The sequence below is a fragment of the Aquarana catesbeiana genome, linkage group LG04 (assembly GCF_042186555.1).
Source record: "Aquarana catesbeiana isolate 2022-GZ linkage group LG04, ASM4218655v1, whole genome shotgun sequence".
Lineage (NCBI taxonomy): Eukaryota > Metazoa > Chordata > Amphibia > Anura > Ranidae > Aquarana > Aquarana catesbeiana.
Genome location: NC_133327.1, coordinates 442,645,494 through 442,670,082, shown reverse-complemented (window position 1 = coordinate 442,670,082; position 24,589 = coordinate 442,645,494). Strand labels below are relative to the sequence as shown.

At 42.1% G+C, this 24,589-nt stretch overlaps 1 protein-coding gene and 1 pseudogene across 1 annotated transcript in view; both read left to right on the top strand.

Moving 5' to 3' along the window:
• The window catches only part of LOC141140366 (plasminogen-like), a 198,208-nt gene that overhangs the window by 120,545 nt on the left and 53,074 nt on the right, over positions 1-24,589 (top strand). The window contains exons 12-15 of the mRNA XM_073627454.1: positions 10,758-10,906; positions 11,765-11,861; positions 13,954-14,074; positions 19,715-19,789. Of these exons, the coding sequence (XP_073483555.1) occupies positions 10,758-10,906; positions 11,765-11,861; positions 13,954-14,074; positions 19,715-19,789 (442 nt within the window). The remainder of the gene's footprint in view (positions 1-10,757; positions 10,907-11,764; positions 11,862-13,953; positions 14,075-19,714; positions 19,790-24,589) is intronic.
• Positions 3,257-8,093, top strand: LOC141140369 (cation-dependent mannose-6-phosphate receptor-like; annotated as a pseudogene).

Genomic DNA, 24,589 nt, shown 5'->3' with positions numbered 1-24,589 from the left:
CTACATTGGCTTTTCTCCAATCAGCTGGTACCATTCCGTAAAAATTAGGAACAATGGTCTGGCAATTACTTGACTGAGTTCCTTAAGGACCCTCGGGTGCAAGCCATCTGGTCCCAGTGACTTATTGATGTTATGTTTTTCAAGTCTATTTCTAATTTTGTCCTCTGTTAGCCATGAGGGTGCTTCCTGTGACATGTCATGAGGAACAACATTGCAGTTTTGGTTACAGAAGTCCCCTGATTCCCTCGTGAAGACTGAGGAGAAGAATAAATTCAATACCTTCGCCATCTCTCAATCCTTCTTAACCAGATTCCCTTCATCATTCTTTATGGGACAAATATGATCTGACCTCTGTTTCTTACTATTAATGTACTTAAATAATTTCTTGGGTTTTTGTTTACTCTCCTGTGCTATGTGCCTTTTGTGTTCTATCTTAGCCGCCCTGATTGCACCCTTACATTTCTTGTTGCATTCTTTGTACAGTTGGATTGCTGATTATGATCACTCAGCCTTGTATTTTTTAAAGGCCTTCTCCTTTGTTTTTATATGCATTTTTACGTTGGAGTTAAGCCACCCAGGATTTTTATTAACTTATTTAACCACTTGCTGCCCGCCATATAGCAGAATGACGGTGGCAAAGTGGTTTCAATATCCTGACTGGGCGTCATATGACATCCGCAGGATATTGGGCCGCTGTGCTCCCCCGGGGGCGCGCATCGCGGCGATCGTTGTTGCGGGGTGTCAGTCTGACACCCCGCAACACCGATCTAGGTAAAGTGTCCCTGACGGAGACTCTTTACCACGTGATCAGCCGTGTCCAATCACGGCTGATCACAATGTAAATAGGAAGAGCCGGTGATCGGCTTTTCCTCACTCTCGTCTGACAGACTCGAGTAGAGGAGAGCCGATCAGATGCTCTCCTGACAGGTGGGGGTCTGTGCTGATTGTTTATCAGCACAGCCCCCCCTTGGATCCCACCCAGGACCACCAGGGAAGCCATCCACACTGGACCACCAGGTATGCCCCCTAGACCCCCAGGGAAATACTAATCTGTGCCCAGGCAGCTGCCAATCAATGCCCAGGCAGCTGCCAATCAGTGCCCACTCACAATGCCTACCACTGCCAGTGCCACCATGGATGCCTATCAGTGCCGCGTATCAGTGCTGCGTATCAGTGCCCATCAGTGCCACGTATCAGTGCTTAGCAGTGCCGCCTATCAGTGCCCATCAGTGCCACCCATAAGAACCCATCTTTGCAGCCTCTCAGTGCCATCAGTGTCGCCTATTAGTGCCCATTAGTGCCACCCCGTGCCACCCATGAGTGCCCATCAGTGCCGCCTATCAATGCCCATCAGTGCTGCATATCAGTGCCACCCATCAGTGCTGCCTACCAGTGCCGCATATCAGTTCCCATTGTCAGTGCCCGTTAGTGCCTCATCAGTGCTGCCTTATCAGTGCCTGTCAGTGCCGCCTTATCAGTGGCCATCAGTGAAAGAGAAAACTTACTTATTTACAAAAATTTTTAACAGAAACAAAAGCAAAACTTTTTTTTTTTTCAAAATTTTCGGGCTTTTTTTATTTGTTTAGCAAAAATTAAAAGCCGCAGAGGTGATCAAATACCACCATAAGAAAGCTCTATTTGTGGGAACAAAATGATAAAAATTTAGCTTGGGTACAGTGTTGGATGACCGCGCAATTGTCATTCAAACTGCGACAGCGCTGAAAGCTGAAAATTGGTCTGGGCAGGAAGGTGTATAAGTGCCCTGTATTGAAGTGGTTAAATGTATTTCCTATTGGGATGCACTGACGAATGCCCTTATTTAATATGCTTTAAAGCATACCCATTGTTCCTCCTTGTTCTTTGTTCCTAAGATTTTATCCCAATTATTATCTTCTAGCAACGATCGTAGTTTAGGGAAGTTTGCTCTTTTGAAATTCAGTGTCTTTGTATTCCCCTTATGTTTCCTATTTGTGTGATTTATACTAAAACTAATTGACCTGTGATCGCTGTTTCCTAAATTGCCCCGTATTTCCACATCCATGATCAGGCTTGTATTGTTGGTAATCAGTAGGTCTAGTAACACTTTGTTTCTAGTTTGCATCTGACCCATGAAATTGTCCTACAAGATATTTAGGAACTGGCAAGCCTTAGATGAATGCGTGGTTCCTTCCTCCCAGTCTATGTCTGGATAATTAAAATCCCCCATTATAATGACACTTCCCATTCTTGCCGCTAATCCAAATTGTGATAGGAGGTCCGCCTCTGCCTCCTCCCTCTGGTTAGGGGGCCTATAGCATACTCCCAGTATTACTTTCCCCTTAGTTTCCTCCCTTTGTAGCTCTACCCATAAGGATTCCACCTTCTCCTTTGCTCCCTTAGTGATGCCACCTCTCACATTTACTTGTACATAATTTTTGATACACAGGCATACCCCTCCCCTTTTATACCCTCTATATCCCTATATAGGGAATACCCTTGAATGGTTGCCAGCCAATCATGAGAGCTGTCGAACCAAGTGTCAGGGCTGGGCTCAGCCCTTCCTTCTCAGAGCTGGCCGCTCAGCTGTCGGATAATTGCCAGCTCCCATCTCTCTCCACAGTTACTCAGCTGTTGTTGATATCCTGCTCGTCTGTCCTGCCTACTTAAGCCATCCAGTCCAGAGGTGCTCTGCCTTTGCCTTCGACAACATCACAAGAAACATCTCCTGCGTTCCTGTTTAAAGACTGGCATTGCTGACATCCCTTCTGGCTCCGGATCCTGCTTGCTGTTCCACTACTTTGATGCCTGACTTCTGGGTTACTATCCGTTCCGGTTACTGAACTTTGGCTATGTTTTGACTACGTTTGTTCTTTTCACTTTTATTATTAACCAAGTGTGATTTAACTGTACTTCTGTCTCGGTCTGATTTCATGGTTTCTGACACCAAGTCTCTGTAATTCCTACAAAATCTAAATCCTCCTCATACAACAGTAGTTCTAGTGGGCTTCCGGCCTGGCATGGAGAAGAGTGTGCATTGTAGAGGGGTGAATGGGGAGTGGAGGGAGCCTGTGAGCCCTGTGTGAGCTCTGTGCTGGGAAGGGGCTCTGACATGCTCATCCTTGGAGCCGTGCACATTGTAGTGTAAGTTGCAGCTTCAACCACACACTCTGCACACTGTACATCCGAATCATCACATCAGACTAGAGGTCTTCCAGCGACCTCTAATGCCCCGTACACACGGTCGGATTTTCCGATGGAAAATGTCCGATCGGAGCGTGTTGTCGGAAATTCCGACCGTGTGTGGGCTCCATCGGACATTTTCCATCGGATTTTCCGACACACAAAGTTGGAGAGCAGGAGATAAAATTTTCCGACAACAAAATCCGATCGCGTCAATTCCGATCGTGTGTGGCCTGTTCCGACGTACAAAGTGCCACGCATGCTCAGAAGAAATTCCGAGACGGGACAGCTCGTTCTGGTAAACTTAGCGTTCGCAATGGATACAGCACTTTCGTCACGCTGCAATGTTTAAAATGGTTTAATACAGCGCACTCTCTTCTTCTTTATAATGTGACAAGAATTAAGTAGTTTTGCTGCTCATATTCACACACACTTCTCACAAACTTATTTTGTTACTATTTATCGGGATTCCCTCAATATATTTTGATTTCTCACATCTGACAACATATTTTTGTATATTTTTTATTTATATTTGGCTTTAATGTAGAATCTTTTTTTGTGTTTCTATTTTTTTTTTTTTTTTTTTTTTGCGATTTTGATTTGTACTCCAGAAAATGTTTGTGTGTGTTTTTTGTGACAAGTACCCACAACACCATTGATATGTTGTTCTATTTAATCTGTAGGAGATTGTTTGGTGTTGTTGTCCCTTGTTAATTTCACATTTTATGTTAGAAATGTACCTGAATCCTCACCAACAAACTGTCCTTTTTGGATGAAAACACACACAGGAGAGTAGAATTTACCCAAAAAATGTATTAAGGGGTCACAACTAAACAAAGAGGGAGGCAACGCTGGAGAAACTGCAGAAGTGGGTGAAGCCTTGGACCCCCCAGGGCAGACATCAATTTTATAAAAGCAAAATTGGTGGCCTGAGGTGTCCTTATCTAAGTGTGGTCCAGAATTCCCAGAGATCCGGAAAGCAGCAGATGACATCTGTGTCACCAGGCTGTGGTCATACGAGAGACTGCATCTTCTGTCAGACCAGACTGAACCCAGGGTCATCACTCTTTGGTCTTCTTTCCACGCCTCCTTCCACGCGGTGGCTGTGGTGGTGGAGTTGTGGCAGCAGGAGGAGGAGCAGGAGGATCGTCGATCTCAATGACATCCGTCTTAGGTGTTAGTTCCCCACTCAACCCCTTACGTAGGACTTTATAAATCAGGTCCTCAGAGAGCTTGCGTTGACCCTCCTGCATGCCCTGCAATTTGGTGGCAGCCATGCAGGCAAAGGCCTCTTCAGGAGTGGGTAAGGCTCGGAGGGACGCAGAAGCCTCCTGGATCAACCTGTATGCTGAATCCTGCACGGGACTCGGAGTGGCTTTCCTGGCCCTTTTGTATGGAGGGGAGGGACCTGAGACTCAGTCAGGCTGCGACTGGTCCCAGGCTTCTCTTGGCTGACACTTAGCCCCGCCTCCTCCTGGCTGCCACTAATCCCCGACTCCTCCTGGCTGCCACTAATCCGCGCTTCCTCCTGACTGCCACATTCCACAACCTCCTCCTGGCTGAGGTCTTCCTGTGTATGAAAAAGGGACATAGTTTTAGTATTATTTTCATCAATCACACACAATTTTCACCTCCTGACTGTTGCAAATTGAATGTTAACAAATATAATAGACTATCCTTCTGAGCCCAGCATTTTTCATTCTTGTGGCAATTTTGGGTGCCCGCTACTGTCTATTGATATGTAAAACACTTTTTTCAATCAGCAATTAGTGATCAATAATAACATCTAGTAAACATCATTTCTTTATTGACTAGATATCTGTAGAAGAATGCTATACCTGGCTCCAGCTGGGCTCCTCCACTTCTTCCTGGATGGAAGGCCCAGGTTGGACATCGAAAGCCTCAGCTGGGGTGGAAGGAAGAGTGGAAGGAAGAGTGGAGAGGGATTCCCTGACTTCAGTGTGGTCTGACAGAAATCGCAGTCTCTCATAGTACCAGAGCCTGGGGACATAAATGTCATCTGCTGCAGCTCCAGACCTCTGGGAATCTGTGACCTTCTTGTGCTCCCTAAGATATGTGCTCCTCAGGCCACCAATTTTGGCTTTTAAATAAGGGATGGTTGCTGTGGGGACCACCGGCTTCACCAACTCCAGCAGTTTCTCCAGCGCTGCCTGCCTCTTCTGTTTGTGGTTATAGTGGGGGTGTCTCACTTGCCACAGACAGGGCAGCTCCCTGTACTTGTCTATGAACAGGGGCAGGAAATTGTGGTCGTTGAACCCATCCATTTTCTCTGCAAGACACAACACAAGACAAACCCGAATGTCAGGCCAAACTCTCCTAATCTTGTTACAATATAGGCTTCCATTTCGAAGCAGTATAGGCGCAAGTTTAGATCTTACCTTCGTTATCACGATCGGCGTCTTCGATGCTCCTTCCTCCGCTCACAGATCGTACGTAAGACGCACGTGTGTTACGCTTTATACACACTGCGCATGCGTATAACTCCGCCCGCCCATGACGTTCTTTCTAGTCTATTCCCCGCCCCTTTTCGTTCGGCGCAGTGGGGGAAGAGCACATGGCGGATAGACAGCAGGTGCGTGCTAATTGTAGCAACGAGGAGGAGGAGGAGGAGGGAAGGCCGAAGCCTGAAACGTCCCAATCCAGAAGGAGATTTAAGGACTCAAATATGTCCTTTGGGGAGATGTTGGAGATGGTGGACATCCTGAAGAAGGCCGACTATGATGGAAAGTATGGGCCTTACCCCAACCACAATCTCAGAAAGGCCAAGATCATGGCGAAAGTGGTCAGGAGTCTGCACCGGAAATTCGGGGTACGACGATCGAAAGATCAGCTCAGGAAGCGGTGGTCGGACCTGAAATTATGAGAACATGAGCAGTACAGAAAGATCCGGAGAGTGCTGCAAAAAAGTAAGTAGTTGTGCTGTGTTCCTATTGTTTTTGTGTTTATTACGTTCGTGCTGCTCCATGTGCTTTTAGGAACTGTTGTACAGTTTAAAATGGCAACTTTCATGTTCATGGGCACATTATTCGTTCGGATCAAACATTTTTCGTTCCAAATATAAAATAACATTGTTTAGCCCATATGCATTTGGCCACCATTTTGACGCCCTATACTTGTCTTAAAAGAATTGGGTTGTGTAGATGGCTTTGTTACTAGAATGAAATGCAAACTAGATTCTATGTAAAGAGAGGACACTCAGCAGCTGTTTTCACATCTGGACACTGGAGCACTAGTGTGGGACAAAAGAACACCATTTTTATTAGGGGGGCCACACAGGTGCTCCAGTGTATACTATAGGAGGGTCTCCATCTGTGAAGCTTGTACCAAACAGGTAAAGTATTGCAGGTTGACAAAGGGCAAAGTAGGCTCCTCGGACACCATGACTGGTCGCATCAATGACACCCACTTCATCAATGGAACAGATTGGATCATGCTATTCTACAAATCTGGAGACAAGTACGACAATCAATGTGATAAAGAACCAAGGCAGGCCATGATCATGATATCCTGCAACAAGAACACCCTGGGGGATGCCTTTACGATAATTAGCTAGGAGAGAAACAAAACAAACAATTGTTTCTATCTGTTTGAGATGGACAGTAGTGTTGCCTGTCCAGCAGAGGAATCCCATCTCAGTGTGGGTTCCATTCTTCTCATTGTGTTTTGAGGTACTAGTTGCCGTTTATATTATCGGTGAATTTCTTTCTAAGCGCTTTGTCATTGGAGCTAAAGGGATAGAGCAGTTCCCCAATATCACTTTTTGGCAAGAGTTTGGCAACCTGGTAGCGGATGGCTGTGACTTCGTGTACTGATCTCGGCCCTGGTCTTCGGAAACCGCCTACCATGGAGTGGGAGATGATCAGCTTGGGGAACAGCCAGAAGAGAGAGATGACCACTTACTACCTCTGTGAAATCCAGTTCCCTACGACATCCCCTAATGTGTTAGAAATGGAATAAACCACACTTTCTACCATTTTCTTACCTGCTGCTTAGAACCTCCTTTTTGTTTCTTAAAGCTTCTCTGCTGCTGTGTGGGCATAAGTTCCCACAGCTCTTATGTGGTGAAAATGCTGCCACAATATTGTCCTGGGAAGAGACTTTAAATGTCTTGTGTTTGAGAGTATAGCCAAGTTGGCTAGCCCTCCTGAAATTCCTGGTTCTTACTTTCTGATTTAAAGTAAGGAGCATTGTCTGCTCCTGGTACTGCTGCGGTGTTGTCCTTAAAACCAAAAACAGACATACTTAGATTAAGTCATAGGATGGAAAAGATCCTGACTGGATCATACCTATGGGCCAGGATTGGATAGATTGTGTTTGGCTAGTTATATGACCCACATTATTTCTGGATTATGGCAATACATACTGAACTGCCAAAAATACTGTACGCCCCACCTGTTACTTTCCATTCTAAAAAACATGGTCCTTATCTGACAATTCAATTTTATATATCTGTTTCATATTTCTTGCAGCAACTGAAATCGCCATCTCATCTTCCTGCTTCGCCTTCTATTGCTTTTCCTATAGCTATTTTTTTGGTTCTTTACCTTTTTATGGGTGTTTATATCTTGTGTGACTACTGGCAGATTTTTCTAGATTTTGTTTTTTTTTTTTTTACAAAAAAGTAAAACAAAAAAAAAAAAAACAGTAGTTCTAGTTCTCCCATCTTGTCCACCAGACTCCTGGCATTGGTGAATATGCCACGTAGTTTAGACCAGTCGCATACTATCTCTTTATTGGGTGATCTGGGGTTGCAAATAGGACTTGTTACTATACTTACCTCGTGTTGAGGTGCTTTAGTCAACCTACCACTAATGCCCCCAATACTACCCTCTGGAATATGTTCTGCGCTGACTATCTCTACCTCTGGACCCTCCCCCCATCACCTAGCTTGTGCCCTGCTCCTTGCCCTCGGCCTCTACATGACATTCCCAGCCATAGACCTGTGAATCCCCAAGGAAGGAACATTGCTGCATTTTACTGGTGGTATTTATGAAATGGCATTACAGTCACATCATGAGGACATGCATTCCAGAGTCACTTGACGTTACAGAGTCAATCACATTTAGTGACATTTAATGAACAGTCCGCAGGACTGTGCTCTCTGAAGTCACCTCCTTGCTAGATACTTCTCTTCCAGGAACTCTCCGGGAAGCAGCCTTTCACAGGGATCTCCAACCTGGCCTAAAAGGCCTTTTGCAATCCGCCGTAGCCCCCACCTCCATAAGGGACGGAAAGACTACATCCCTCTCCTTCTTAGTACAGGTCCACTCCTTACGGTCTCTTGCCCTGTCCATGAACTACCTGTGCTGGCTACATGCTCATGGGTGCAGGGTGTTCAGCTCCCATGTCCGAAGACTGTCTATTCCCCCTCCTACCTGACTTATATACTATATGGGTGCAGTCTCACCCCTAAAATCCTGTTAAAGGGCTCTCCCTAAAAGGGGCCTAGTACTTAATGACATGACCCACTGTAATCAGACACTCTTCTGGTACAAAGCCACCCAGTGGTAAAGTAGCTAACTGCTTTTGCCTACAAACTGTATTTTTAACATTTAATAAATCAGAGATTTTAGTGACAAATAAGGTGAAATTTGCTGCTGTGTTTTCACTGATCTTTTTTAAATAGGCCCTCATATGTTAAAGAGATATTTCCAAAGTAGTGCAATTTGAATACCAAAAGTGTCAGTAGAATGTTAGTGCAGGTCCCTTAGAGCTCCTGTGGTGCTATAAAGGACTACAGAGACACTTTTCTATTTTGACACTTTACATTTCTGGTGCACTTTAGTAACTTCCTAGTTCTTTTGAAAGAATCTACTCTTTTTGTTTCAAATCAAGATTTAAATGAAAATATAACCATGCATGCATTATATTTTAGTTTGGTTTAACCACTTAAGGACCAAGCCTTTTTCTGAGATTTGTTGTTTGCAAGTTAAAAACAGTTTTTTTTGCTAGAAAATTACTTAGAACCCCCAAACATTATACATTTTTTTTCTAACATCCTAGAGAATAAAATGGTGGTCCTTGCAATACTTTCTGTCACACCGTATTTGTACAGCGGTCTTACAAGCGCACTTCTTTTGGAAAAAATACACTTTTTTTAATTAAAAATAAGACAACAGTAAATTTAGCCCAATTTTTATTTATATTGTGAAAGATAATGGTACACTGAGTAAATTGATACCCAACATGTCACGTTTCAAAATTGTGCCTGCTCGTGGAATGGCGACAAAGTTTTACCCTTAAAAATCTCCATAGGCGATGTTTAAAAAATTCTACATGTTGCATGTTTTGAGTTACAGAGGAGGTCTAGGGCTAGAATTATTGCTCTCGCTCTACTGATCGCGGTGGTACCTCACATGTGTGGTTTGAACACCATTTTCATATGCGGGCGCTACTCACGTATGCATTCGCTTCTGCATGCAAGCTCGTTGGGATGGGGCGCGTTTAAGAATTAATTTTTTTTCTTATTTAGACCCCTTTCACACTGGGGTGCTACAGCGCTAAAAATATCGCCTGCAAAGCGCCCTGAAAGAGCCGCTGCTGTGTCTCCAATGTGAAAGCCCCGAGGGCTTTCACACTGGAGCGGTGCGCTGGCAGGATGATAAAAAAAGTCCTGCTAGCAGCATCCGCAACACTGCTCCTTCATCACTCCTGCCCATTGAAATCAATGGGGCAGCGCGGCTATACCACCGGCATAGTGCTGCTGCAGCAGCGCTTTGCGGTAGTTTTAACCCTTTCTCAGCCGCTAGCAGGGGGGTAAACCCGCCCCTGCTAGTGGCCAAATACCGCCTCTAAAACGACAGTAAAGCAGCGCTAAAAATAGTGCAGTTTTGCCGCCCCCCGCCCCAGTGCAAAAGGGGCCTTATTTTACCTTTTATTTTTTATTTTTACACTGTTTTTAAAAAAAAAATAAAATTGTGTCACTTTTATCCCTATTACAAGGAATGTAAACATCCCTTATAATAGAACAAAAGCATGACGGCACCTCTTAAATATGAGATCTGGGGTCAAAAAGACCTCAGATCTCATATTTACACTAAAATGCAATAAGAAAAAAAAAAATGTCATTTCATTTTTTTTTAAAAAATGGCCCTTTAAGAGCTATGGACGGAAGTGATGTTTTGACGTTGCTTTTGCCCTGCATTCTTATGGAGTTGCGTGGGGGCCATCTTCTCCTCATTCGTCTCCATGCCGAGCAAGGGTGAAGATCCGATCACTTCCGCTGCTGTCAACGGCTCTGGTTAGCGGCGGAGGGCACCGGAGAGAGCGGCGGGAGGGGGGCCCTCTCCCGCCACCGATAAAAGTGATATCGCGGCAAATCCCCCACAGAGACCACTTTTATCTGAAACCGGACCGCTCACTGAAGAAGAGGATACTGGGGTTATGGCAGCTGGTTGCTGCCATAACAACGATATTCCTCTTCAAACAGCCGATGTAAAACGACGGTGGGCGGTCCGGAAGTGGTTAAAATACCCAGGGAATCCAACCAATGAAAAGTTCTAATTTGTAAGAAACACACAAAACTAAATCCAGTAGCACAATACAATGCTAATTATCTTCATTTATTTTTCCGGCAGATTGTGTTATTGGTAAAGGTCAAGATTATCGTGGTACAAGATCAGTCACTGTTAAAGGCTATACCTGTCAAGAATGGAGCTCTCAGACGCCTCATCCACACAACAGTTTTACACCAATAACTCACCCAGATGCTGGATTGGATAAAAATGTAAGATAGTCTGAGAATCATCATCAGATATTGATAATGTAATATTTTATAGTAAAAGTAGAATACATGTGTGACTACAAAATAAAGTGTCTACAAGTGTGTGTGTGTGTGTGTGTGTGTATTTGTATATAACTTTTTTGATCATTTGTTTGGTATCAGTTAACACTGATGCAACATAGGATCCGACTTGTGAGACTTCTAGTCGGATGACATGTGAAATTCAATGTTTCTCTATGAGAGCTGCCTTAACTGATACTACACAAGTCTGCCTGTCTTTAGGAAAGGTTCCTGCACTACTTTGGTCCGACTTTGATATGACTTCAATGCCACAGAGTGTAAAATGTCACATCAAAATCGTATCAAAGTTAGACTCCAAAGTTGCACTGAAAGTCACGCGCCTTTGGAGCCGGGCTAGTGTGAACTGAGCCTAAGTATTACATTCCTTATAGTCTTCTGCAGCTTAGATGCTCTACTACTATGTATGTTTTTTTTTTTTTCTTTCTCTAATTATTTCCACAGAAAGATTTGGTTTAGGACCTGAATCGATTTTGTTTGCTTTAGAACTGCTTCTCTTCCCATAACAGTCTATGGGACTGCAAAAGCAGTTTGAAGCAGGTCAACTACAGTACAAATGTACCTGCAATGAATTCTGAATAGTCGCAAACTGATGTCAAAAGCATGTCCATATCCACTGGCCCTTAATTAGCATTTTACTGAAGTAATTTTTAGGCCACTATCTTTATAAATTTATACTAAAATGGGTATCATTACATTATCATATACTAAAAAGTAGGTACAGTTCCAGTTTACTAAACATTTAGTTCTAATACACACCTTTGTGTTTTCTTCTTATCACAGTACTGCAGGAACCCTGATGGAGATATAAATGGCCCATGGTGCTTTGTAGCAAGTCCTGGTATAGTCAGTTGGGATTACTGTGAAATTCCTGCTTGTGGTAAATGTCCTGCATACTCATTTTATTACTTATACAAAATAACATGAAGCTATATCAATAATGGTAGTATGTGGGATATGAAAAAACTTTACTTTGTTCTTAATTTAGATGCTGTAAGAAAACCTCAGTTACACATGCACATTTTTCTAATATATATTTGAAACTGCCATAAGTAGACATTTACTGAAGCTGTGTGAGATCAAACCTGGGTACCATCATTTTGGAATGGCATAAGTAAGGGGGCTTCTTACAGTTCAGGTCGGTGCTGGACAGCTCATCCATTCCTGACATTTCTCCTAGCCAAACACGGCATATTGCCGGGCTAGAGACACTGCAATGGAGAACATTTTAAACCTGAAGAATAGTCGAGGAACAAGCCAAGGGTCAGTAACGTGGAGCAGGAAAGACAAAAACAAGATACTGGCTGGAGAGAGCACTATAATCTGGCAAACAGGAAGTGCTGAGACATGGCTTAAATCGGGAAGTTCATGGAAGGAGCAAAGAGGAATTGTCCAGGGAACCGTTCAGCATTCCAGGTGGCTCAGCAATAAGTGACATTGCCCAACACAGCAGAGGTTCCGGGTTCAAATCCAGGCCCTGTCAATGTCCCTGATACATATGACACAACTATAAACTGCAAGGGCCTGCCTGATTGCATACAAATTGAATGGATTTAGTAGGCAGGCCTTTATATTACACAGGTTTAAGCTGGGTACACACAGGCCAAAAATTGTCCGAAAACGGTTGGTTCAGCAGGAACCAGCCGACTTTAGGTCCGTGTGTGCAGCTCCTCGTCTGACAGTAGCCGGTCTCACAACTGGCTCCTGTTGAAAGAGCATGCTAGCATCCAACTAGTGCTGCAGCTAATGGACTCCATAGTAGGAGCATGTATATAACAATGGCAAGATTAAGGGCAGGTATGCCTGGAGGGATCCCACCCCTTCTTAAAGGCACAGGAGTGCACTGGAGACCCAGCAAATAGCACAGTGGTAGCGAAGGTGTCCAGTGCACCCCCCGCACTGAATTACCAACGGTACAAACAGCAACTGCCAAGCCTATAACTGGCCTTAACAGCAAGGAGCATATGGAAGAGTGACGTATGTCAAACAACATAATTAAATTTGTTTAATCCTTTTTCTAGAAAATTTTAATGGATTCGAATTGGATTAAAATTGGGATCAAATTCCAGTGTAAATCCATTCAAATTGCAATCAAATCAAATTCCATTTGAAATCGAATTTATTCTGTTCGAAATTAGAATTTTGGAAGATGGTTATAGTCTTTCTATTCTTTTCTATTCTAGTCAAATCTATTCTTTTATTTTCTATTCTATTATAATCTATTATTTTCTATTCTATTCAATTCAAATTTATATTCTTTCCATTCTATTGTTTTCTTTTTTTTATTATATTCTTTTATTTTCTATTTTATTCTTTTCTATTCTATTCAAATTTATTCTATTCGAAATTCTAATTTCGGAAGAAGGTTATGTTTTTTCTATTCTATTCTTTTCTATTGTATTCAAATATATTTTGCTTGAAATTCCAATTTTAGAAGATAGTTAAATTTTTTCTATTTTATTGTATTAAATTTTTTATTTTATTATATTCTTTTATTTTCTATTCTATTTTATTCTGTTCTTTTATTTTCTATTCTATCTCTTTATCTTCTATTATTTTATTTTCTATTCTGTTCTGTTTTACTCTATTATATTATATTCCTGTATTTTCTATTCTATTCCTTTATTTCTATTTTATTTTTTTCTCTTCAGAAATTCAGATTAGATTTGAAAACTATTTTTGTTTCGTTATTTCGGATTCGTTCAAATTCGTTACTATTGTAATTTGGAAATTCAGATACATCCGAATTTACTAATAATGAAAAATTAGTACGATCAATTCGGAGCGAAACGAACATGTCAAGTATGACAAAGTTCTTGCAGATTAAACTTGCCCATAGTGGAAATGTTATAATTGCTAAAGTTCATAAGAGGTATAAAGGTACGGGGACTGAAGTAGTGAAGAAATGTTATGTGCTAATGTTATGTGCTAATTCTCCACTGATATGATGTTAATGTATTTTACTGTTTAAGCCTCAACAGAAATTGAGTGTGGAAAGCCAAAAAAAAAACAAAGAAAATGCTTTGGAAGGATAGTAGGTGGGTGTGAAGCATATCCATATTCTTGGCCTTGGCAGATCAGTCTTCGAACAAGGTAAATAAAATTGCTTACAAAACATTTTATCTATAAAGTTCTTGCAAGTGCTCCCAGATTACTGGAAGACATTTAAGCCCCGTACACACAGGCCGAATGTTGGGCAGCATCGACCAGTTCAATAGGAACCTGTCGTCATTCGGGCCATGTGTACTGCAGCTAGTCTGACAGAAGCCGGCTGTTCAGCCAGCTTTTGTCAAAGGGGCATGACCGTGAAGGTCTGCGGAGCGCCTCCCGATCAGCGCTCTAAGTCAATGTCTGAGAGTGCTGACCAAAGAGTTCTGGCGGGGGGGCCGCCTCTCTGTTAGAACGCAATAGAACAGCAGAGAAAATTGCTGTACTAACGTCAGGTTGTTAGTACAGCGGCTCTGAACTAAGATGTCAGGGTTGAATAAAAAAAAAAAAAAAACTAGCAGTGTATACTAGGTTTAACTCTCCCCCTCTATTTGTGCAAGATGAAACCACAAGTCTGATAAGCTCTGGCTGGTAATATACCTGATATATTCTGAGGATTTTCATTTATTCAGGTCATGGTATATCTAGTAGTAGGAAACCCTAATCCAATCACCATATGTGTAAATGTTGACTGTCCCAGAGCAGGATGGTGAGTGTGAAAGTTATGGTACCATCCTGTCCTAGTTAAATAATCCCACTGTTGGTGTTAGAAAGACTGCAAAGGATTTAGTTCCTCAATTTCCATGGCTAAAGCTGGGTAAACAATAGTGTTTTTGTTGAACGAACATTCATACGAAAGTATTGCAAATCTTCATTTGCTTTCACATTCAATTTTGGAACAAATGGACCAAACAAAAACCACATTCAATGTTACAAATTCATTAGATCAAGAAAAAAATTCTATTGTGCTCTTTTGAAATTTCACATCACTGCGGTTAAAAACGAACATTGATTTGACCCCACTAATGATCAGAAAATCAAATGGATGCTCTTAAAACTTCAAATAAGGTCAAATTAAATTATACTAGTGTATAGCCAGCCTAAAGGTGTAAATTGTTGAAAAATCACCAGGGTAGAAACAACATCATATATCGAAGGAAAATGGTGACAAAGACTTCCAACTGTTTAAAGATGGTTGTTCCATTTGGACGTAGATGGCCTCTTTTACACCAACAAAACAAACCAGTTGCATTCAATGGGTTGTAACTGTAACTAGAAGATATTGGCACCACGACTTTCACACCTCCCATCCTGCTCTTGGACAATCAACATTTACACATTTCATGCTGATTGAATTAAGGTGTACTAAGATGTGAATGTAAATGCTGGGGTATCTTCCTGACACTCTAGGAACTGAAGAATTTGATTGATAAGCTATGAAACATCTTCAACGTTACAGAACCATAACATTTGGATTTGACTAACTACTGCTAGATATACCTAATATTGTTAAAAACTGCCAAGGGATTGAAGGCCTTTGAGGACTTTCCTGGGTGGGACCCCCTGGGAAGTTGTTGAGAGGAATGAGAGCTATAGGGGTCGATTAAAGGCAAATAGGCTGTTCAATTTTTAAAGGAAGTTGTATTTTGCAAGAGAATTTGACCCAGAGCTTAGTGAATGAGGTCCCTATTAAATCAACCCCATAGCAGTGTTGCCAACCATCCGTATTTTTACTGACAGTCAGTAAAAAAGAGAGGCACTTTTCTACTGCCAGTAAATGCCAGCGAGAGGAAAAGGTTTACAGTAAAAAATATAGCTGTGACGCTCAGCTCGGAACTGCGCAGCTCCGGTCCGGATCCGGGTGAGACCATCCAAATTAATGCTACAATGTGTTTGGTGGCACTGGCAGGGGGCGGGTCTAGTGGAGGCGGTGCCTGAAAGTGGCATGTGATGTCATGATGTAAGGGAGCCGAGCAGAGCGGCAGGAGCCTCGTGTGCGGACTTTAGGACTTTCAGTGCTGTTTGGACTGGAGTGGACTACCTGGTGTGGAGAGACACTGTCAGTGTAACTCAGGAGGGGACGTGTCGTGTCGGTGAGGTGTCATCTACATCTGTTCTGCTGCACACTGCTGTCAGTGTCACTGTGAGAGTCGATTTCATTCGGCTGGAAGAAAGAGCATAGTTCTTGTTTGATCTGCTCCTTGTATCTGGGGTTCGTAAGAAGAGCCGCATTCAGTTGCCAAAGAGACGTGTTCTTTTTGAAGGGGTCTCAAAGATTTCTAAGGAGACATGGGCATGGTCTGACCATGTGATGGAATCAATTTTTGTTTTTACTTTTGCTCGGATTTCCTGGGAAAAAAAGCATTGGTGTGTGTTAGGTGTGTATAGGTTACTCAGAGTAATCTGGGTGTTGTCTATAGTGGCTTGTAGTATAATGAAACGACCAGCTGGGTCAGAGCAGGAGTCATGAAGTTGAAACTGTAGGGAATGTTTTATAGCTATCATGACACCTTTGGATCTAATGTCAGCATTTGCGAAAAAGTAGTGTGTAAAATCTTTTGTGTTTGTAAGTGGGAGGGTTGGATTGTTTAAAGTGTCTCTTGAACGCATAGGATGTCAGTGTGAAGATGGGTGGCCTCTTTCCAGGGGACAGACCTTTTATAGGGGGTATTAAGGCCCTTGGCATTAATGGAGGTTATTTTGACCACTGGGCAGCATGGATATGCTTGGAAATGTCTGCAAGGGAGCTAAAACAAGATGCATACAAGGTTATAAAATAAATAATTACATTTTGGTACCTTATCTGGATTGAGTAGAAAACTACAGAAAGTAACAAGACACATAAAACTGAACAATTACGCATTAACTGTAAAGCATGAGAATAACCAGCTGCGTTAAACGGCATAGGAACAATGTGAAATCTGCTTTGCAGACTCAGCTACCAGGGGGTGTAGATTATCACCCGAGTCAGGGAAGTACGAGCCACTTTCCTCTCATCTAGGAAGAGGTTAACAGAGTGAGAGTTGACCGACTACCAGGTTAGTTGTCTATGATAGTCTGGGATCAAGATAGGGAGTTGTCTCCCAAACTTTTGAAAGATGTTGGATGGAGGATGTGTTGTTTGGAACCCCCATTGTGAGAGATATTTGAAGCCATCTTTCGGTGTCATTATGGGAACTACTTTGTGTTTGTATGTTACCAGGAGTTTTGTGGGGTGCCCCCGGCTATATTTGATTTGTTGAGCTCATAAGGTTTCCATTATAGACCTGAATTCCCACCGTCTAGCTGAGGTGGCCTGGGATATGTCAGCATAGATTGCGAAGCGAGCGAATGGATCAGGTAGTTTTAGTTTCCTGGCAGTGGACATTAGCATATTTTTGATGTAAAAAAAAATGTATTCGTGCAATTACATCACGTGGTACTGAGGCTGGAAGGAAGCTACGTTTAACATGTTTGTGCCCAATCAATGGGGAGATCCTGTTTGGAGACTGATGGTAGGATCTTTTTGAACAGTGCTTGTAGGTAGCCAATGAGTTCTGGCTGTGTTACAGATTCAGGTATACCCCTGATTTTAACATTGTTCTGCCACCTTGTCTTTAAGTCACTGTATTTCCTGTGATTGATCCTGGTAGGTATCCACCAAGTCATTGTGAGCTGATACTACTTCCCCCACTTTTGATTCTAGGTCATCCGTTCATTCGGCGATGTGGGTGATCTACGCCTGTGTGTGGCTGATTGCTCTGTCTGTTAGATTGAATGCCCTGGTACAGTGATTGCAGCGTGTGTTTAAGCTCTGATACAGTGGCAGGCTTATCTGAGGCAGAGAATTCCTCAAGGGGGTTGTCAGGCTCAGTGAGTGGCAGCGGTGTCAGTGCAGGGGAGAGATTCAGTTTTTTACTCACATGTGCCCTGGAGAGTGGGGATTGCAGCGGTGAGGAGGCTGGTCTATTGTAAGGATCTTTCTGAGGTGACTGGAGGTCTGTGAAGTCCTCCTGTGTGCTTGTGTCGGTGGGGCCGTGTAGCAGGTGCTGCCGTGCTTAGTGTGCCAGCGCCATCTTAGGATTTCTCCTAAGTTTGCGGGGCTGCACAGGCGCGGGTTTCCCCCTCAATGATCCCTCCTTGTGTTGAGTGTCATTACCCACAGTAGCGGTGGGTGCCTGGTCAGAAGGCATTGCTTTGAGAGGCTGTGGATCATCGGAGTTCCCCACTCAAGCTGCCATGCAGCTCCGCGGCTAGGACACGCCCCCCCGAGAGAGTCAATTTCATGTGCCTGACCATGGTAATTTCCTGCCCTCCTGAGTACTGTCCCTGAGCTATTTACTTACTATATTGAAAATACAATTAGAAATATGTTTTGTGCCTTAAATTACATTGCTAATTGCAAATTGTATTTATTTGAAGCCTAAATGCTGAAATTTGCAGTTAAAACTCTAATTTGGCAATTTTTGGAAATGCCAGTAAAAACCTGGCGGTGCCAGTAAATTTAGAGTGTCGTGTCAGTAAATTTCAATCTGGTAGGTTGGCAACACTGCCCCATAGTGTCGATAGAATTTAATTCGCAACCTGAGTTCATTTTATCATTCCATAGTCATGTATAATCATTGCGTATCATGTCAGATTAAATTGTATTAATAAAGGTGTCAGGAACTTGTACTATGCACTAACGCTTAGTGCACATGTTTAGAAACCATTAAAGGATCGACTGAGGTGAGAAAAAACAAAAGTTAAGCATTCAACTCATAGCAATACCTATATATGTTTTGTAAAATGTGAGTTTTACAAGTCTAACTCACCTAACATATAATATATAAGGCTTGTTTCACATGGGCTTCAGCTTGTATAAGAGCAGTATGACCAGTAAGCTTTTACACAGCATTTGCATAGCTTTCAACAAGTTTTGTTGAAGCTTTTAAAGTACCATTAAAGTGGTTGTGAACTCTATACAACCACTTTTACCTACAGGTAAGCCTATTTTAAGGCTTACCTGTAGGTGCTGGAAATATCTGCTAAACCTGCACGGTTTAGGAGATATTTAGAATATACACGTACGCCAACATCATCGGCACATGCACACTTTAGAAAGGGCATGGTCGTGCCGTTTCTAAAGGGATCATGCCGTGACTGGCGGCTCCTGCACAAATGCACGGGAGTAACGTCACGCGACTCCGGTCAGTCACAGAGCCTGGAGTCCACTACTGCGGAAGGAAAAGGGTTGAAGATGGACACTTCCAGCCGGCGGGGACATCGGTGACATCGCAGGCTTCGTTTTCAGGTAAGGGACACGTAATGGGCTACTATGCAATGCATAGTAGTCCATTATGCTTTACCTTTGCAGGGAAATAAAGAGGAAGTAAAACCCATCAGGGTTTACTTCCTCTTTAAACTCTAATTAGTAAATGTTGAACACAGTCCCTAATGAGAGTACTGATTGCCACTTTAACCTAGCTGCTAGCAGGCTTCATCACTACTTGAAGCTTGTTGAAAGCCTGCTAGCAACTTGTTTAAAGTGGCCATCAGCACTCCCATTAGGATCTGTGTTCAACATTTACACACTGGAGTTGAATTATACTTTAAAAGCTACAACAAAGCTTCCGAAAGCTCTGCTAATGCTTTGTAAAAGCTTGCTGTTCACAATGCTCATTAATAAGTTGAAGCCCGTTTGAAACAGTGCTACCTCCTTTGTCAGCTCCTTCCATGCTTATCTATGAGCATTAGTATGCAATTAAAATTTTCTCTGTCTTGCAGCTTTAATCTGCACTTCTGTGGTGGAACATTGATTGATCGTGAATGGGTTGTCACAGCGAAACACTGTTTAGATCGGTAAGGATAGTATTTATGATTAAAGTGTTCCATGCGCATATGTTTAATATTTACAGTGGATACAAAAGGTTTACACACCCCTGCAAAAATTAAGATAATCCCCACTTTGTGTTCAATACACAAACATTTCCAAATTATGAGTCCAAACATTGTGCAAATCAAATAATATCTATATACACTATATTACCAAAAGTATTGAGACGCCGGCCTTTACACGCATATGAACTTTAATGGCATCCCAGTCTTGGTCCGTAAGGTTCAATATTGAGTTCTGTGCAGCAATACCAGCTTTACCTCTTCTGTGAACGCTGTTCACAAGGTTTAGGAGTGTGTCTATGGAAATGTTTGACCATTCTTCCAGAAGCACATTTGTGAGGTCATGCACCATTGTGGACAAGAAGTCTTTGCTCGCAGTCTTCGTTCAAATTCATCCAAATGGTGTTCTATAGGGTTGAGGTCAGGACTCTGTGCAGGTCAGTGAAGTTCCTCCACCCCAAACTCATTCATCCATGTCTTTATGGACCTTGCTTTGTGCACTGGTCCAAATCATTTGGTGGAGGGGGATTATGGTGTGGGGTTGTTTTTCAGGGGTTGGGCTTGGCCCCTTAGTTCCAGTGAAGGGAACCCTTAAGGCAGCAGCATACCAAGATATTTTGGACAATTTCATGCTCCTAACTTTGTGGGGACAGTTTGGGGAAAGCCCCTTCCTGTTCCAACATGACTGCACACCAGTGCACAAACAAGGTCCATAAAGACATGGATGAGGGAATTTGGGATGGAGAAACTTGACTAGCCTGCACAGTGTCCTGACCTCAACACGACAGAACACCTTTGGAATGAATTAGAGTGGAGACTGCGAGCCGGGTCATCTCGTTCAACATCAGTGCCTGAACTCACAAATGCGCTTCTGGAAGAATGGTCAAACATTCCCATAGACACACTCCTAAACCTTGTGGACAGCCTTCCAAGAGTTGAAGCTATTGTAGCTGCAAAGGGCCAACTCAATATTGAACCCTACAGACTAAGACTGGGAGGCCATTAAAGTTCATGTGCGTGTAGGCAGGCGTCCCAATACTTTTGGTAATAGAGTGTATTTAACATATTTAGCCGCTATGCCTAATACCCACCAAAAATTGTGAAACTATGAAGCCACTTAAAACATCATATACTGTAGCATAGCACTTAAAGTGTTAATCTTTCCTAAGTGCTCCTTAATAAGCATAAACCGCACGTATACAAATGTGTCCAGCGCTCTAACAATTTCCTATGATCAAATCTGCACACGTGTTCATTCAAAAGAAATACAAAGTGTCCTCTATGAAGTCCTGAGTAGCTGCATACACAGACAGATGAGGATTGCTTTTGGGATCATTTTGAGCTCTTGTGCCTATCTTAAGAGAGACAGGCATTACTCTTTGGTGAGTGTTGTTCTGCTTAACCTCCCTGGCGGTATGATTATTTCAGATTTTTGCTTCTCAAAGCAGTACAATTATTTTGCATAGAAATTTGGCTTTTTATATTGTAGGTCTGTAATTCTTAGCAATAACACACTTAGATCTGTCCACCAAGAGTCTAGTACATATCCCGGGTATGATGAAGTTTGAAACACAAAATCATAAATTATAATATAATAAATAAATATAAATAATTAATAAAAATAATAATATAATAATAATAAAATACATTTCCCCATGATTCACTATCGCTCAATTCTGCAAGTGTTCTAATTTACTATCGCTGTTTTCTAGCTGGTCTAAAGCCACCTTTGACGTAAAGGGACACTTTTTGGTTGCTATGGACAATCTCAAGTTTCCAAGCAGAAAGAACAGTATATATAATATAAAACTGCATGCAGGGCATGGGCCAAAGCACTGGGGACAAAAGGGAAGTGAAATGATTTCATACAGTACTGTAATCTGTAAGATTACAGTACTGTATGTGTTATGATTTTGACTTTTTTTGAATTTGCCGCCAGGCTCCGCCCCCATGCGTCGCTCACAGGGAACGGAGCCTGGTACAAAGAGGCTTCAGGCAGAGGACGGAGCCCGCAGACAGCGCGGGGGGACATCGCAGTATACTAGGGGACAAGGTAAGTTACCTGCACCAGGATCCTGAGATGTAATCCCGAGTGTGGCTCGGGGTTACTGCTAATGGTGCTGAAATTTAACCTCGAGCCACACTTGGGAAAACCGTCAGGGAGGTTAACTGGTGAAGGGGATCACCTGTGCATTGGATTTCATGCACAGAGGAGCTAAACACAGGGTGAAAGAATTTGTCGTTATTGGGATTGAGAGATGCACAGGCGGAGTAAAATGGACACTTTGGGGGTTATTGAAAGGGCACTGAAAGTGCAGTCGCTGTAAATCTGAGGGGGACATGCAAGGAGAATAAAAAACAGCATTTTAGCTTGCACATGATTGGATGATAAAATCAGCAGAGCTTCCCCTCATTTCAGATCTTCCCCTCGGATCTACACTGACTGCTCTTACAAGTGCACTTTTAGTGCACTTGTAGTGCAGAGTGGATTTGCCTTTGGTAAATCAACCCCTTTGTATTTCTTTTGAATGAACACATTTGCAGATTTGATTACAGGTTGTTTGAGCAATGGACACATTTGTATACATGTGGTTTATGTTTATTAAGGAGAACTTCAAGCTGAACTTTATCCATTTCAACATGATAAAAAAATAATATTCCTTAGCAAGGAACATACATTCCACATAATGAATTTGTCTACCAAAATTAGTGTGTGCTGTAAATTGCCACCAGCATTGCTCCTGTTTCTTCGAGATCGCCATTTTGCTGAAAGCCAGAGCCCCTGAGCAGCAGTAAATATTTAGGCTATCAGCAGATTAGCCTCTAGTGGCTCTGATTTTCGGCACAATGCCAAAAATGGAGAGCAACTGAGCATAAACAGAGCAGAGCGAAACAGCGTATTACTGGATTATGAACAGTATAGGCACTTTTTTTTTTAAGGTAAAAAACAAATATTGCGCTTACACTAATTGGTATAAGCTGCGACTAAAAAGTAGTAAACCATAAATCATATAAAATCAAAAAGTCGCGCTAAGGGCTGAAGGGGACAACTGGCAAATGCCTAGAAAGCCTCATAAGAATATGAGGGTGGATAGTGATCACTGAGTGAATACATTTTAAGGAAGTGCTAGGCAATGTGAATATGCACTATAAAAATAAACAAAACTAAAAATACCATTTAGTAACTGGGACACAGATATTATTTACTATGTCCGTAAGGAAAACTCAATATTGCGTGACCCAATCAATAACAAGTGAGTATCTCAAATATCAAAAGGAATAATAATGTGACAAATCTGTGACTATGGAAACTGAACCGTAATTTATATAGAAAAACAGTATAGAAATAAAGAAAAATAAACCCAAAAAAAGTCCATAGCTCAACAAAAACAGTATTGATTAAAGTCCATCCATGCTAAAATAACATGCATGAAATAAAGCTTGTCTCCAAGTGCTCTGTGAATATTGGAACAAAAACTTGCTGTGGTGAAAAATAGGATGCGTAGACAGACCTCCACCTCTTGAAAAAATGCTGCCTCTTACCAGATAGAATTGGTCTCTTAATTACAGGAGACCTAGGGGGCGGATGGCTGCAACCCCAGCCAGGGATCTTTAAGGCTCCATTCACACTAGCGCGTTTTTTGATGCATTTTGCATTTTGCAGAAATGCATGGGAATTTTTTAACATGGGTTCCTATGGAACATATTCACATCAATGCTTTTTTGTATCTCTGCGTTTTTGGAAAGGGTCGGGGACTTTTTTTCATGCAAAAAGCAGCGTTTTGCATGTAATGGATTTCAATGGACAAGCATCAAAAACGCAAGTGCACCGTTTTTGCAGCGTTTTTGCAGCGTTTTTGGTGCGTTTTTGCCGTTTTTTTTTTTTTTATTATTTTTTTTTTTTTTTGTAATTTTTTTTTAAGACTGTAAAAAAAAATGAAAAAAAAAAAAAAAAAACGCAAAACGCAAATCGCGGCAAAAACGCGGCAAAAACGCCGCAAAAACGCTACAAAAACGCTGCTCAAAAACGTGCCAAGCATGAAAAAAAAACCTCCAAAAACGCTCAAAAGCAACATGCATAGGTGTGAATCGAGCCTAAAGCAGGCGCTCAGCGTCCGAATCCAGGGACTCTCTCCAACCCACATCAGCATAAATGGAAATGTCTCGTCTTCTGCCACTTTCAGCAACGTCTCGTTCAGGAGACGTTGCTGAAAGTGGCAGAAGACGAGACATTTCCATTTATGCTGATGTGGGTTGGAGAGAGTCCCTGGATTCGGACGCTGAGCGCCTGCTTTAAAGATCCCTGGATGGGGTTGCAGCCATCCGCCCCCTAGGTCTCCTGTAATTAAGAGACCAATTCTATCTGGTAAGAGGCAGCATTTTTTCAAGAGGTGGAGGTCTGTTTACGCACCCTATTTTTCACCACAGCAAGTTTTTGTTCCAATATTCACAGAGCACTTGGAGACAAGCTTTATTTCATGCATGTTATTTTAGCATGGATGGACTTTAATCAGTACTGTTTTTGTTGAGCTATGGACTTTTTTTGGGTTTATTTTTCTTTATTTCTATACTGTTTTTCTATATAAATTACGGTTTAGTTTCCATAGTCACAGATTTGTCACATTATTATTCCTTTTGATATTTGAGATACTCACTTGTTATTGATTGGGTCACGCAATATTGATTTTTCCTTACGGACATAGTAAATAATATCTGTGTCCCAGTTACTAAATGGTATTTTTAGTTTTGTTTATTTTTATAGTG